The 18,181-nt window shown below is 37.0% G+C and overlaps 1 protein-coding gene across 6 annotated transcripts in view; it reads left to right on the forward strand.

Moving 5' to 3' along the window:
• The first annotated feature begins 737 nt into the window (after positions 1-737).
• cracd (capping protein inhibiting regulator of actin dynamics) overlaps positions 738-18,181 on the forward strand; it is a 48,094-nt gene continuing 30,650 nt past the window's right edge. Inside the window, exons 1-2 of one of the 6 annotated variants that reach the window (XM_083562969.1) lie at positions 843-1,061; positions 16,586-16,699. In XM_083562969.1, coding sequence (XP_083419095.1) covers positions 16,639-16,699 — 61 coding nt within the window. In that variant the 5' untranslated portion in view covers positions 843-1,061; positions 16,586-16,638. Of the gene's footprint in view, positions 1,062-15,123; positions 15,300-16,585; positions 16,700-18,181 lie in introns of those variants that run through there. The other 5 variants (XM_083562968.1, XM_083562970.1, XM_083562967.1 and 2 more) reach the window with 5 other exon arrangements.

Below are 18,181 nucleotides of genomic sequence, written 5' to 3' on the forward strand. Positions count from 1 at the left end.
CCTTAAATGCAGCATGGAGTTCCAGCATGATGTGAAGCTCCATAAAAACCAGGTTTACCAAGATGATTTTGAGTGTCCTGTGCAGATCCCTAAACCTCGACATAGAATGAACCCCAGATCTCCTAAACAACATCAGGAGCTGATCTCACTAATGTTCTTGTAGTTGAACGATCACAAATTAGGGATGTAAAATTAATAGTAGGGTAAAATTTTGTTGAACATCTAAAGGTGTGACAAATATTATTGTAGTATTTTGGAGAACCTCTAGAGATGTAACATTAATAGTAGGGTAGTATCTTGTTGAACATCAGAAGGTGTGACATATAATATTAGGGTAGCATCTTGGAGAACCTCTAGAGATGTGACATTATTAGTAGAGTATTATCTTGGGGAACCTCTAGAGATGTAACATTATATTTGGATAGTATCTTGGGGAACCTCTAGAAGTGTGACATATTAGTATTGGGGAACACCTGGAGGTGTGCTATATTAAGAGTAAGGTAGTATCTTGGAGAAGATCTGGAGGTGTAACCTACAGTAGAGTACTACACCTATAGTAGGCCAGTTTCTTGGTGTACCTCAGTGTGTCACACACTAATAGTCTCCCTAGAGGGTCTTACACACTACTTAGTAGGCTAGTATGCTCGGGTACTGATGTAAACAGCAGCACTATAAGGTTCTGACGTATAAATAGACTCCCGGTGCCACACCTTCGGGCACGTGCAGGAGCTTGCAAAGCGGCGAAGAGGAGAAGGAAGAGGAAGGAGGAGCAGAAAGAGGAGGATGGGGGAGGAGGAGTGAGGAGGGCGATGAGCGCGCGCAGCATCAGCAACACACGCACACGCGCGCGCGCAACGCACGCGCACACGCACGCACGCACACAAAGAGAGTCGGAGAGCTGGCGCGCGCATGGCGAGAATGACGGAGCGCTGCAGGACGCGCTCGAGCCACGACTGATCCACGCTCGGGCAGGTGAGCGGCTGTGACGGTTGTGATTCGGCGCGCGCCGTTGTCTGTGATGTTGACCTTGTCGTAGCTCCTACAGACTGTTCTGCACAGATGTAAGTACACAGGGATGGGTGGGGGTGGAGTGGGGCACGGACAGGTGTCGACGTGCATTCAAAAAAATAATGCATTACTCGTGCATCTACTCGTGCATCACACGTTAACCTCATCTGCATCTCGCATTTTGTCTTTTCCATCATCAACAGCCTCATCATCATCATCATCATCATCATTTTGGCTTAAAGACGTCGCCCATCGTTTTTCTATACACCACACAGCACCAGTGAACCATATTTATGTCCTGTCACCATTGTGTATTTGTTTTTGGTTTTTTTTACAAATAGCAAAAGTCTTTAATAACATTATTTATTAGGTATTTGGATTTATTCACATCAGACTGCTATTGCTCTGCTATAATATACAGACCAGCCATGCCACCGTGTATGCTATTGTGCCACAAGCATGCCAATAACAGCATGGACACAGCGTCCAGACATTAAGTCTGCATCCTCATAGCTAATAGGAATCACGTTTTATAATATTTTCCCAATTGGGGAATATTCTGTACTATCTACATTGAGCAATTTCTTTTACACACAATATTTTGTTTTCTGTCAGAAATCCCATGATTTTTTATTTTTTTGCGATGATGTCATGTTTGTACCATAGGCCCACTATATGCACCCCAACAGGGTTTGACATGTGTGTTCATTCTGACGTGTTCTTTATCTGTTACCACTCATGATTGCTTAAACAATAGAAACTGCAAATAGGAATAGATTCCCTTACTGTATATGACACAGATCAGATGCTATTCCACATGAAGAACAACATTTACAGTTTGCTTTCGGTGACATGCATGTCTGATCATTTCGGTTTCCCTCTGTTGGGTGCCGAAGCAAAGCTTGTACTTTCCATCAGCTTATTTATGAGGTTGTGCTATGTCATTTTGCAAAGTTCATGCACAGCTGTATATGATGCTTCGTGACAATAATATGACGTATATTAGGCTCTTGTGTTAACCATACATTATTTGGACATCGGTCAGCATTGCCAAAACATCTGTAAAATCTGACCTGAAGGCAGAACCTTTAAATTTCCTCTCGAATAAGTATTATTTAATTTATTTGACCCAGCCAACAGACTTGCAGTTTCTAATCCAGAAATGTTTTTTTTGTCGCTTTCAAATATATAAATGCAGATTTTTTTGATTGCAGTAAAAAAGCAATTTGCTGTATTTGTAAGAGAACAGGCTTCAGGACAGCAGGGCAGAAAGGATGGAAATAAAACAGGAAGAACATGTTAAGGTATTCCACAACTCTACCTTTTATTAGTTTCCAAAAGGCGCGTTTTAGGGATTTTTCACAGCACATTTTTGCCTAATTGTGGCTTGATCGCATTAAGTGAAATGTTAAAGGCTTTAACGGTTCTAAGAAAGTGAAATAGTTTCACATAGCTTATGCAAACAGAACCAGGATCAGGTTTAGAGTTTTATACACAATATTTTTTCCCTGTGATCATTTGGTTTCTTATGTGAATTGCCCCATGTGTAAGTAATTTGTACTATAATTGATTGGTGAAATCCAACCTTTCGCCATCTTCCCCAAAAAAAGACTTGGCCCCCTACTGACATTCAATGATGTATATATGATGAGAATATAAAGACACACCTTAGGTCTGACTCAAACACAGTTTTTTTGTAGGATTTGACAAGTTATTGAAGTCAAGAAAATAATTTTTTACATGTCACACTGGCATATCATAGAGCTGCTGCAAAATATGTACATTTTTATGTTTGTAATTTGTATTTGTAATTTTAATTAATGTCACTTTCTCAGTCTTATTGTCTTCAAATATACACTCTATTGTATAAAGGGAGTGGCAAATTTGTCCTTCTGTCATGTCTGTGGAAAACAGGGCAAAAATAGAGCAAACTGATCCAGTCATCGATCCTCCGGAGGTAGATTCATATGGCCTTTTGGCCACTAATTAATATTCATTAACAAAGACACAATCATATACTGTGAAGCTGTAGCCACCAGAGATTCGGTTTACAAAGGCCCTTCAGGCTATGCTTCAACTAGGCCAGTCCAAGCACGACTAATTTGATGTATACACTACATCAGTAGTAAAAAAATATTCCTGCACTACAATTATGCCTTACAAGCATTAAATAAGCAAATATAGAACTGTTATGAGTGTACAGTATGATATGCCAGCATAATATTGACTGTGTTTTTAATGCACAATGCGACCTAAAATTGTAGAAATATACAACACTGGGGTTAGGCTATGCAGATTGATCTTTTAGCAGGGCGCAGTCACGTAACGTATCGATACTCGATTATGTAGCCCTAAATGACAAGAACAAATACATGCATACATCAAGAGGCAAACCGTGTCATTAGGATCGTAACATAATATAACATAACTGTTTACATAGCGTCTCAGACGGTGTTATCTATAAGGGGTTTTAGAAAATGATACCTGGAGGGCAGAAAACAATTTACAATGGAAAAAAGGATGGCTTTCCATGTGAGATGGAGCCTGAATGGAAAGAGGGAATTATTTAACAGGGGGCACACCAGTATCCACACACACACACACATACACACGCGAGCGCACACAGAAACATGCTGCGAGAGACAAGATAGAACAAAAGACATCAGCCTGCTGATGTGATTTAGAATGAATTCTAATCAGAGACTAACACTGATGTTGACGAGAGCATTGTCAGAGGAATAAGGAATACAAAGAGTTTCAAATGAGGAGCAGTTAAATCAAATATATTAAAGGTGAGGCGATATATATCAGACAGAGAGGGCAAGCGGCCAGTAAATTAGGTACTAGACATCCTCAAGGTGTAGATTATAAACTGGTAAAAAGGACTTTAATAAAGCCTGAGTCTATATGAATGGCTGCATAAGACCCTGTTATAGTTTTTCAGAGTTCCCATGGCCACATTCATCATAATCCAGTTTGTTCTACTATGTACTGCATTGCATATATAAATACATCATGTATTTATATAATGAGAGATAGGAAGAGGTACAGATAGGTAGAGAGAACAAGTGATAATGTGACAAAGATGCTCACTTTAAATACATTTTCTATGTTCACCTTGAGATCTTGTCTAAAATTATCCAGCCACTATACACAGTAAGTAACTCAATGTGGTTTGAATACACACAGGGAATAGGAGTGTTTCTACCTATCTATCTATCTATCTATCTATCTATCTATCTATCTATCTATCTATCTATCTATCTATCTATCTATCTATCTATCTATCTATCTATCTATCTATCCATCCATCCATCCATCCATCCATCCATCCATCCATCCATCCATCCATCCATCCATCCATCCATCCATCCATCCATCTATCTGTCTGTCTATCTATTCAGACACATACACACACTTCTCTTCGAGATTGATGTGATGAACAGTGAGAAAGGCTTACAGAAAGCTAAACCACAGCACCACAGCACCTACTTTGGCACATAAAAACACACACCGAAAGCGAAACAGAGAAAGGCAAAACAGTGAAGCGTCTCTGATTTCACAAAACCACAAAAGCAAACTACAAAAAAATGCACTCTTAGCACTGCCGGTACCTACAGTGGTAACCGCATGCAGTACCAACATGAGCTTACTAGACCCACTTCCCCCTAACAAAAAAGGTTGTTTTTGTGCTTTATCGTTCATGCTTGTTAAAAAGTAATATTTTGACATCCTGCAGAGTGCATATTACATCTCAGATGCTATGAATTGCAAAAAGGCAGGATGCATTCGAGCATTCTGGTGTACTAGACAATAATGCTTCGCAGTCAGTGGCCACCCAGCTAACCTCAGCACAGAGGTTCACGTTTAGCAGGTCAGCGAAATCTAACATCTGCTAACGATGAAGCTAAAGCTGCAGTGGCAGAATGGGCTTTTCCCTTTACTGAATTTGATAAACCAAGCAGTTCAGGTGTGCATTTAGGTTCAGACACCGTGCATTTATAGGCAAGGAAAAATCCACTCTGAATTCAATTATAAGCTTGATTTTGTAATGAAATTATGCTTTCACCTGATCCTTTTGGATGACAACATTACCCACAATGCAATTTAACCACCTGCTGATGCTGGCACTGATGCAATTATCCCTCACTTTATCTCTTTTTAAAAGAGTGGCAAGTTAGTCCTTTATTCCATAGAGTTTGCTCACCTTCTTGCCAGTTCTCTTCTGAACTTGCAAAAGAAGAGAAGAGAACTTCCGAAGTTCCAATGGCGAACACCGTTGTTATTACCGTCACACTTCTCATCTCACAGCTAGCAAACAATCCAAACCGAGTCCCCACTAAAACATAATGCACATAATTTTCTGGACTTTTGAGTCAAAAGTTTTTACTTTGTCTCCACTATTTCTACATTGGATTTCATGCGTTTCTTTTCGGGGGTTTTTCAGGAGCTAACAGCAGAATCTGTTATATTTCCCTTAGATTTAAGATCATTGTATTTTTTTTTATCCTATTAAACTGCCATTGTAATGTCCTCCTGTGACAGGCATAATCAAAATACAGCACCAACCCAAAAATGACTCCTAATCGCCAAACACTTTAATTACATTTCATTATACGCATATTAAATGTTTCTGCATTGGGTTTTCCTTCAGTGTTTAACACAGATTTATACGTGAAAAATTCTTTCTTATGTTACATGTTTCATAAACAATTAAAAACCATTCATATTTATTCTTTTATGTTTTTCTCTGTACTTGGGAGAAAAAAGAAGCTGACGCTCGCTTCTTTGGCATTGTTGCTGTAGAACGTAGAGCTCATATTTTATATAACTACAGTATATATAGATAACATACAGTCAACTACACGATGATTTAAGTTTTTACGAAAGTGTTCATTCGGTGTATTCACAGAGTGATATTTTTAAATATGTACGGTGCAACAATTGACTAGAATATAGTTGAATACATCTAGAACTTTCTGTTATTTCCCATTATTACAATCTATTATAGCTGTTCGAGATTATGAATGTGTAAGGGAATAAAGATGTGAAGGGAAAAAATCAGGTATCATACGTATTACCACAGCAAATAAATTGTTGTAATATTGAGAGACAATGAGCAGGAATATTAAACACAGCAATGCAAAAACATTACTGACCTTCAACTCAACTCAAGTATATATATTCAGGTGGATGACATGCACCCATACATAAATCAGACTGAGGTAAAAGTAACAGGACTTTTTTAACATTTGTACTTCAGTAAAAGTATAAATGTGAATAATTTATAATAATAATTTATGTATTTTAGTGTTCCATTCTCCTGCACATGAAACCTTTTTTTTCCAAAAACAGTTTTCTATAGTTACAGACACACGGTGAGAGACACACTCACGTGGTCTTGTGTCAGCATTTCATTTAACACAATTTACCCTATTTAATTCAAAGATGTGAGAAACGGTATGTGTTTCTAAGTAACGATGCAAATATACGTTGTTACTGTGCATCCCTTTCAACCTGTGGATATTCCTGCATAAGTTACAATTTCTTCCACATAGCTTAAGGACTGAAAATCTAATTGGATCAACAGCCTAAATATAATCACAGTGGCACTGCATGACAGTCAGTAGAGATGTGTATGTGTTATTTGCTATACCATATATTTAACATAAACTAGTAAATAAAATGGCAAAAATATTAATTGTCTATGTGATTCCGATTTGGCACAAAAAGGGCTTCACCTACAAATAGTCATTTTAGATATTTAATAGAGTTGTCCTGCATGCTATATAGAAGATATGTCCTGAATCTCATAGCTGACTGGACACTTCTTTCTGCTTGGGAGTAAAAGCTATACTCTTACCAGATGCTTTTGTATTCCCTATGCATACAGTTGATTTAGTGCTGCTTTCTGCTTCAGAATGCTGCTGGGCATGGCTTCTCTTTTTCACTCTTTTCTTACTGACTTAATGTTGTGTTCTCTTTGCAACCCTCACCATCTTCTGTACCATGTAAAAAAAAAAAAAAAAACAGCTTGTTCATGGCATATTTAGGTCTTCGTATTTTTTATTTGCTATAGACCCTTTTTTGTTTGAAATGTGTGTGCAACCTGGATGCAAAAATAATTTTTTACATTTCTGACAGAACTTTTACTTTAGTTTCACTACATTTTTAAGTCAAATATCTTTTTATTCAACTACATTTTGTGAAATTAGTCGTTCCTTTTTACGTATAAGTGGATAAAAACTTAACTGGCCAAACACACAGCAAACCACCAATCAGGGTCGAGCTCATGCTCTGTTTTGAACTTGTTTTGATTGCCGCTTGTGGTGGTTGTGACAAAAATTATAATAGGAACAATATAGCCATAACAAATCATAGTACTTTGGATATTAAAGTACAGTTGAAGGCAAATACTTTTGAACTTTTACTCAAGTTTATTATAGGCAAAATGCTAATAGCTGGAATAGGTGTATTAGCCATTGAACTATATTGTGCTATATTGTATAAATGGGATTGTTTCGAAGCTTTCATTGTACTTTGTGTTTCACTGAAGAAGAAATGGATAAATGAAATGTGGGGAATAATGGCATTTAAATTTTAATATAATACAATTTGGTATAATGCAACAGTTACCTTTGACTTACAGGCCTCAGTCAAAGTAGATTTTTGACCCCTCATAGGAAAAGGTTTGGACACATCTGATGTAACTGATTAATGATTCTCAGCATCCAGTCAGATGCTGTTGGAAAAATGATGTTAAACGGTGGACTTACCTGCACCGTTCTGACATGTTTGATAGAAAAGCAGAACATTTATACTTAAGACCATTAAAAGGTTTCTTTATGCTTATGTTTTTGTTGTACATGGGCATATTTAGGAACACTTCATCATTGTATCATTTTCACACCAAGATGCAGTCCAAACAGATTTCATAAACCCATCTAAGCTATCTAACTCAGAACATGACCCAGAACCCTGTATTTAGTTTTAACTAGCGTGTGTCTTCATGTAGTTCATAGCTAGCAAGCTAAGACTGTTAAATTCTTAATTAGCAAGATGACTTCACTGATGATAGATGATTGACGCTGCAAAGACAGACCTCCTTAGCTCATTTATACTTGAACAACAGTCGTATTCTGTTGGCTTGGTAAGGTGTTCGATTAGATAATATGCGGTGAACATTATGAACGATTTACTACTTTTTACACCCAAAAGCACAACATGCTATTTCAGAAAACAAATTATTTCCCGGCTTTGCACTGTGGATTCTGCTTTTCAGCGTGACACACGAGGAGTCCATTACATGCAATACATGCAATCTTTTAGGGCGTCCATGATTTATATATTTAAGGTAGTTCTTTTGCCATTTAGAAAAATGCTATTTTACTCTCTTTCAATAATTGAGTGTTATTTTATTATATTATGTTTTTATAAGTCATTTTTGCACATTCTTTTGACGAGTCCCACTCTTTCTGGAGAAGTTTTGAGATGTGTTCAGGTTTAACCAAAGTACGTTGTTCGTTCGGAAATATTTCACTCTGTACTGTAAAATAATGCATGTGTGTGACAGACCTGGCATTCTACCTAGTCTCAGACCTGGCATGATGTATTAGACCTCATTGCACACAAGAATATGTCTGAATTCCAGCAGATTTGAACCCTGAAATAGGTAACATGCGTTCTGTGTTGACGCCCAATTTTTAGCTTTAAATCTTTAAAAATCCTTTATGCGAAAAAGTAGTAAAACAGCGTTTCCGCAATATTGCTTTTCTAACAGAATGAACACACTAATTCCTACGTATTATAGACTGCGATGTATGTTGGCGGGCTTACGGTGCTTGTTTGTGTTCACTAGTGTGCAGTGTCGTCAAATTGCTTTCAGATTTCTACAGCATGCCTGTGGGATGCAGCATTATTAAACATGCCAGCCTTCCTCCTGAAGAAGGCATCACTGCACTCTTTTGAAGTACAGTGTACCCAAGCAAGACATACGATAATACACAATTATATGTGCCAACTACGTAAGTAAGGAACATCACAGAGACTGATTCGATTAAAGATTTTAACACCCACATGAGCATTTTGCTATACTGTATGCCATGTCCTTGCTTATAACCACATATTTAAGACAGGGTTATGGATGATTTAGAATCAATCGATGTTCAATGCTCAATGCTCAATTCAATGTTAGTGTTCATTAACAAACAACACTGAACCCAGTTAACTCAAATTCTTTAAAGCTCAGGGTACACCCAGGTATTTAGTCCTATAACACAGAACATTGCTGTGGTGTATCACAGATTTGTACATGTGCAGATGGGTGGCAACACACACACACACACACACACACACACACACACACACACACACACACACACACACACACACACACTATACAATACTTTTAGTATTGTGTCTTAGCATTATCCATAATCTCAACATGATTTACTTTTAAAAGAAAGAAAATCTCAATATAAAACAGCATTTTTCTTTGCATATACATGTGTAGGATTTGGTTTCCACAATGTGATAAAAAAAACTAACAAAAAAAAAAAATTACACACAAACAGTTGTTTTGTGACATTTAGTAGTGTTCAAGTCATACTGTAAGTAAACAGGGATTGTGTTTTTTTTCCCATTCTTTTGACTAACCAGAGACCGAAATATACTCCTCCTATGGACTGTTCCATTAAAGAAAATGTTGCTTAACAATTAAACTATATGACTAAAAGTGTGTGGACACCTGAGTCTTTTATGGTTTTTGAGAAACATGCAGAGCTGGCAAAAGTGTGTACTTTCCATTCAGCAGAAGTGCAGATACCTATGTTTTTAAAGACTCTGGTAAAAGTTGAAGTACTGACTACACTTTTTAAAGTAGTTAAAGTAAAGAAGGTTGGGCTCTGACATTTACTTAAGTAAAAAGTAGCCTTTACTACTACCTGTTTTTACTACCAGGTTGAACAACCACCATATAGAACACAAGCAGAGAAAAGATGATGATCAGGAATGTTTCTGTTCTCAGTCATGTTTACATCACTACAAACCCATACTTCTTGTTGCCTTCTGCCTTGCTCATTGTTAGCTCTATTTTATACACCAGTGGTAGATTGAATTTTTAATTGATTATTGCAATGACATGAAATAGGTCGATGGGCTGAAAATGGCGCAGTGAGAAGAAGAAATGTTGATCATGTGGAAAGATATTTGTGTAAAAATGTAACGAGTGAAAGTAAAAGGTTGTCCAAAAGATAAATAGTAAAGAACAGAAAACTTTAAAAACAAAGTATTTGTACTTCATTACTTCCCACTGCTACTTGCATGTAATGTAACAGTATAAAGATTAACTTTGACCAAATATATAAATGTACAGATGTTTAACTTTGTTTTCAATTAAATATCCTCTGCTAACATGAAAAAACAGCTTTACACACTCTTGGCATCCGGACAGTTTGTTTCTCCGAAAATATTCATCTGAAATACTTTGTCATGCCTCTTGTAAAACTTGCAACAAAAGTTCTCCACTAATTGGATATTTCTAGAGATCGAGTTTAACAGGATGTTGGTGACTGGGCAGGACATTTCATGATAGATATTACTTCAGCTAAATAATTGCTCTCTTAATAGCACAGAGCTTGCACATACGCTTTGGGTAATCATCTTGTTGTATGGTGAACTCGGTTCCAATGAGCCGCAGTCCACATGAAATTGCATGGTTTTAAAGCATTTTTTGTTTTCGTTGGGAATGATAAGGGTGGACAGGATTAGAAATGAGTTTATTAGACGGACAGTGCATGTAGGACGTTTTGGAGACAAGGTGAGGGAGGCGAGATTGAGATGGTTTGGACATGTTCAGAGGAGGGAAATGAGGTATATCAGTAGGAGAATGCTGAGGATGAAGCCACCATGAAGGAGGAAAAGAGGAAGACCAAGGAGGAGGTTTATAGATGAAGTGAGGGAAGACATGTAGGTAGTTGGGTTAAAAGAGGCAGATATAGAGGACAGAGGGTATGTAGAAGGCAACCCCTTTGGAGAAGCTAAAAGAAGTATTCCTTTTACAAGGAATAAGTCTTCAACCTTCTCTGCTCCAAGACAACTCTGAACCATTAAGCTTTCACCTTCATGTTTGACATGGAGGGTGAGGGAGACTCTTAACATCTTTTCTCCTGCTCTTAATCTTACACAAGTTCTTCTGTTGGGGCCAAAATTGTCACATTCCACATATATGTGCACAGAACATTCTTCCAGTAATTTACTGTGCAATTCTGCTGTGTTTTTTATCTTATTCCTTGTTTGGTGCATATAAACAAAAGAAACATACACATGTCTCAAAAACCATAAAAGTGTGAAGTGGAAATGAGTTTCCACACTTTTGACAGACACTGTATCTGTGGTTTATCCTGAAACTCTTGCTTTAAATTTGGAACCACAAATGTGTATAGAACGTCTTTGTATGCTGTAGCATTAATGTTTCTCTTCGCTGGAACTAAAAGTCACAAACTCTGTTTCAGCAATGCAGTGCACCTATACTCTGTGAAAACATAGTGTATTAAGGCTGGAGTGGATGAAATCAAGTGTCCTGCACCGAGCCCTGACCTCAACCCTGACCTCAACCCTGGAACACTAATGCTCTTGTAGGTGAACCATTGCAAAGTCGCACAGCCACAAGCCAGAATCTAGTTCAAAGCCTTTCTAGAATAGTGAAGGCTTTTATAAAAGCAAAGGAGGAATAAATGGTTTGGAATTGGATGTTTAACATCACATATGTGTGTAATGGTCACACACCCTTGACCATTCAGTATAGTGCCTATTATTCAAAGCATTCGGAAGACTAAAACTCTTAATTTACTCTTAATTTACTTAATTACAAACCCGAGACTGCTAATAAGCACATTATCAACAGACTGTTAAACCAAAACTACATATGAACAATACTAAATTAAATAGTTAAATTCAGCAGATACAAGCAGATAGTACCCAAGAGGAAGAACCAGAATCCCATCTTACCAGCAGAGTGTAAATCTGACATTGAGTTCTCCCGCGTATAACTCCATGAAGCATCCATAACGCTAAGATGCTGTCAACTGTCAGTAGGAAACATTTCTACTACAAATCTTGCAAAAATATCCTTTACTGAATCAGGAATAGGAAAGGACAAGAAAACATGGTCGAATTACAGTACAGCGCAGCACAGAGTAAGTTATGTAACTCGAATACTAGCACATGCAACCCACATCATGCGTAAACCCTTGCTGCGCTAATAGTTAATGGTTGAGCTAATAGTTGAAAAAAAGGTTAGTTTTCCTTTAAGGATGCAAAAAGAATACTTCATCACTAACTACTCATTGTATTTAAAGTAGTTTGTGTCAATGGATTTAATTCATTGAGTGCATCATTCTTAATGATAACTTCAGTAACATCATAGTGTTCATGATAGAGAGAGAGAGAAATAAAGATAAGAGAATGACATTTTATCACCGTTAACTGGTATTTTGGAAATTTCCCGACATGAAATTTGAAATATTTAAACTACAAACCATTAAAATGTGATATATGTTATTTATTAATGAACTAAAGATTGTAATCTATGTATACTCTCCTTGGTGTAAGAGGGAAAACATGGTCCATACCATACGGTTAAATAAAAATGATGAATCTTGGATTACTATTGTTGCCATGTATGCCACATCACATCCACACATTTAAAGACATACATTATTACTGTATAAATTTGTGGTGTGGCATCTGTTATTTCTTACTTTACCAACAGCTTTCAGTCTGGTTTATTGATTTACTAGTTAATAGTATTAATATATCGTATTTTGCCTTTATTTGACTAAATACAGTATATGTAGTGATATGTGTAGAGAATTTGGGATATAAAAATGTACAATATGGGATAAGTACAATTTATGTACAACTGTACAAACGTTATCTTCTTCTTCTTTCGGCTGCTCCCATTAGGGGTCGCCACAGCGGATCATCCGTCTCCATACCACCCTGTCCTCTATATCTGCCTCTTTCACACCAACTACCTGCATGTCTTCCCTCACCACATCCATGAACCTCCTCCTTGGCCTTCCTCTTTTCCTCCTACCTGGTGGCTCCATCTTCAGCATTTTTCTACCAATATAATTCATGTCCCTCCTCTGCATATTTGATTTGGCACATGTTTTACACTGGATGCCCTTCCTAACGCAACCCTCCCCATTTACCCGGGCTTGGGACCGGCACTAAGAGTACACTGGCTTGTGCCCCCCTAATGGCTGGGTTAAACACAGTGTAATACACAGTGTATATACAGATTATATATAGATATAAGGATAATCTGGTAAATACAATGAATTATATACAGCATCATTTAAAATAATGATTAAATAGAACAATGGAATAAGAAACCAAAGAATAGAAAAGTAAAGTATCAATAAGCCATCAGTGTCCTAGCAGTGTAGTGTGGAGTTCAGTAAGATGATGGTAGATGGGAAAAAGCTGGCCCTGGACCTGCTGGTTCTAGTGTGTACGTTCCTGTATCTCCTTCTCTATAGACTCTAAACTGTGACTGGAATGTGAGGAGTCCTTGATTATGTTGTGTGCCCTGTGCAGAAATCTGCTGTGGTGCAGGTGCTGAATGGCCAATACTACCCTTTGCAGGTGCTATAAGAGATACAGATTAGAACTATTGGTCCATGACTGTCGGTTTACAGTGAAGGTGAGGTGAGCTGTCAAGCAGACGAGAGTGCACCAAAGTTGGACACAATAGTCATACAACTGTGGTACTGTTCTCCCAAAAAATTCCGATTGAATTATTGAGGTGCATGAACTGGGGAAATAGAGAATGATCATATTAAACATAATAAACATTGTGGCAGTGCCTGAAATGCCATTTTATCTGGATTGAAGCTCCAAATCAATTGTAGTCAGCAAAAACACTGATGATTGTGCCCTCTCTCTCAGCCAACGTAGATCATTCTTATTTTATATATATAATATTAGATATTATTATTTTTTCGATTATAATGTGGCACATGTCAATCATTTGCGGTTAACCACCACATGTGCCAATGCACATTATCATTTTGGGGGTTTGTGCAGATCAATGACCAGCTTGCTCTGTCTATTTTTTAATTCTATGGGTTTCACATATACAGTTACTGATTATGCCCAGACAAATGTCCCTTACAAGGTCCAAGCTTTTATGCATTTCTATCTTTATGAGGACATTGGGTCCCCATAAAGAGATAATTAAGTATTCCCACACCACACACACACACACACACACACACACACACACACACACACACACACACACACACACACACACATTTTTACAGTTTTTTAACAATTCTGGTCTTTGTGTTAGTCAGGCAGTTTAAAATGATCAATGCCCATCTGTTCCTCCTGCTTTGCTTAGCTGGCTGAGGAACAGAGTGCCATTCTGTTAGCAGAAACAGAGATCGCTGTAGAAACCAAACCATACCACCTCAATGTCACCCACTCTCTCTCTCTCTCTCTCTCTCTCTCTCTCTCTCTCTCTCTCTCTCTCTCTCTCTCTCTCTCTCTCTCTCTCTCTCTCTCTCTCTCTCTCTCTCTCTCTCTCTTTTTTACTCTCTCACACTCTTTCTCTCTCACACACTCTGTCTCTCTGTCCATGTTTCTATTCCAATGCTTTCTTCACTCTTTTAGTCACACTCATGAATATGCATGTACACATACTGCACATGCTGAACATTATTTCCTTTTTGTATTTTCTCACGCTTACTACCCTACACACAAACACATTTTCTTTTCACACATAACGCACGCATACACACACACACACACACACACACACACAAAAACATGTATCCATTATTGTTAATAGGAAGTATGTTTAAATACACGTAGGACACTTAGTCAAGTGTTACATCATTACCATCTTCATTTTAATTATTATTATTATTATTATTATTATTATTATTATTATTATTATTATTATTATTATTATTATAAGGGTCCTAAATAATAGAAAGAATTGTTTTAAAATAATCACGTTTATTAAAATCATGTATATACAGTATTTGTAAAGTGTAGTAAGATGCACATGAGAGTTGACCGACACACACACACTCTCTCACACACACGGGCTCTTCAAGTCGCAAAGCGACACCTGACTCCAGATAATGTCCCAGTTACACAACAGCAGGGAGGTGGAATGGACACACACACACACACACACACACATGCACGCACACACACTCTTACATCCACACAGGCTAACAGATGTCCTTTCACCAGGATAATTCAGTAAGAAGGTAAGCGTAAATTTTTTTATAGATCAATGCATCTGTATTCCAGCTTCCTTTGATTCATGTTAAAGCGTTCATCATTAAATTACTGTATTGAAGTCCGTCAGAGCACAATGCACTTCTGTGCTCCAGACAGCTATTATTTACCAGTCGTGTCCCTCTGAAATCCTCATACAGTCCTGTGTTGTTGTTTTTACTGTCACTCTCGACATAAAAACGATGACACACACAAACACATCGGCACCTTTTTTGTACGTTATGGTGTAGATACTACATATCATCTGAAAACCTCAAAGTGAAAAACTACATAGCTCAGAGCTCTTCCTTACATGTTATAATAATCTATAGTTCTACTTGTTTGATATACTCCAAAAAATATCATTTATTACCAAAATAAATATAGACACGTATATATTTCTTGCTTGTAGTTAACATTTAATCACCATTATCTGTCAAAGGAATAATTAAATATCTTTATATACTGGCTCAGCAAAATATGAATTAATGCTCTCAAGCATATATACATATATATATATATATATATATATATATATATATATATATATATATATATAGAGAGAGAGAGAGAGAGAGAGAGAGAGAGAGAGAGAGACATTTCAAATGATAAAATATGTCGTTTTAATGCTGTGTAAAGTGTTAATATTCTTCCTTTTCCATTTTATTTAAAGTATTATGAAAAAAAATTAAGCTTTAAAATTGAGTCTATATATAGAATTTGCTTGTCGGGCTTGTCACAGACTCCTTGTGGACCACATGTTGGAGACCACTGGAATAACTTGTGTAAAGGAGTGTGTACTGTAAATGTAAATCCAGGTTGCACTTTTGAATATTTTACATTATACAGTATCCTTTGGAATATGTCAGTTCATTACAACTAGTTTATGATCTTTTCTTTTTTTTTTTTCTTTTTTTTATGTACCACATTTGGCTTTAAATGTATGTGTCATTATATGTATGTGTGCGAGATCCTGTTGGCTTTATCCCAGTGTTGCTTCACTTCAGTGCTATTTTCCTCGTCTTCACCTCCTTCATCGCATCTTAGAGTGCCAATAGCAAGTTGAATTATAACGTGGAAATGACAGCAGGCGCTTGTTTTTTCTAAGTACATACTTACTAAGAATGTTCACTCTCTTGGCAGTAATCCATCATCATCATCCATGCATTATTTAATAACTTTTATATTGTGGATGTACCTTGTAATTCTCATGGGCTTCTATTTCCCAAAATTCATTTTATGTATTCCAGGCATCATTTTATATTTCTCTCCTAAGTGTCAAGGTGCAGCATCAGGTGATTAGAAAGCCACCTGCAGAAGACCGATCCCATGTTCCCTAAGGTTTTCCTGCAGTGGTATGCGGCATTTTCCTCTTGTGCAGCCAAATTAGGTAAAGGCGCACTTCCTCGCACCGAGCATCGCATCACCGTGTATGCCTGCTTGCTACAGCATTGCGCATTTACGCTGTAACGCCGCCCCATTGTGACATATGGCTGTAGCTTGCTGTTAACACATAACCGGAGGTTCAATATGTATTAATTGCACTGAATAAATTGGTCAAAAGAGAAGCAGCCGGGAAGGCAGAAGAAAACCATTCCACTACACAAACTTACCATTTATACCACGTATTACAGACGTTCATATTACAGAAAAACAAGTAAGTTAGGAAGAAAACATCATTAACCAAACTGTCAAATTAACAACAATGCACACTGGGGTGGTGAATACACTCTGACCAAATCGATATTGACTTCGATTACAAATTGTTTTGTTCATTACTGAATGACATTTATAACAGTTTATAGTTACAGCTAATGTTGGAAGTGAGATTCTGTCCTTACTTACATTATAACAAATATAACAGTCACCATCCATCTTTCCCTCTTTTGAAGTTGATGAAAAAAAAGCTAACAACACACACATCTGGAAATCTTTACAAAGTATATTTTTTATTATTATTACATTACTATATTATTAGAAATATATATTTATGATATTAATTATGTGGCACATCTGACTGTTAGTATATTGTTAATTATAATGAATTAACTATAATTAATTGTATAAAATGGAGGTGAGCTGTTAATATATTGTTAATTTATTAGAAAGAAGTTTTTGTTACAATCCAAACTGTGCGTTTATACTAATCCAAATCTTATGACCAATCAGATTTGAGAATTCAGCTGGTAAATTAAAACCGATCGTCTCTTAAATAATTCGGTAAAATAAAACCTTTGAGAAAAACAGAAACTTATTTTTATATAGGAGTATATGCTCTGTTAGATACTTTTAGGAAAAAAATTGATCAATATTATATCGCAATTTTAAACAGCAGATTTGAAGAGCATAAATTTGCTGCCCCTGCAAATATTGATTAGGAAAAACTACTCCTATACCAGTTAAATGGAATTTTGTGAACTGACTTTTATACACTTTATGGATAAAAGTATTGGGACGCCTGACTTTCCAACCATATGCAGTTCTTCACCATACTGTTACCACAAACTTGGAGGCACACAATTGTATCGGATGACTTTGCATGCAGTAGACTTAAATTTTTCCATCACTAGAAACTAGGAGACCCAAACCTGTTCCAGTATGAAAATGCCCCTGTGCACAAAGCAATCTCTATGAAGATATGCTTTAAATTGGTTGCAGTGGAAGATCTTGAGTGGCCTGCTTTAGAGCTCTTACCTCAACTTTACTGAAAATCTTTGGGATTATGCACCCCAGGCCTCCTCTTCTTATATCAGTACCTGACTTAGTAATGCCCTTCTGGCTCAAAGGGCACAAATCTCCACAAGCACACTCCAAAATCTACTAATGGGGAAGAGAAAACAAATACTAAGGCAGAGGTACATTGAATCAGAAC

This window comes from Silurus aristotelis (assembly GCF_946808225.1).
Source record: "Silurus aristotelis genome assembly, chromosome: 15".
In the NCBI taxonomy this organism is placed as follows: domain Eukaryota; kingdom Metazoa; phylum Chordata; class Actinopteri; order Siluriformes; family Siluridae; genus Silurus; species Silurus aristotelis.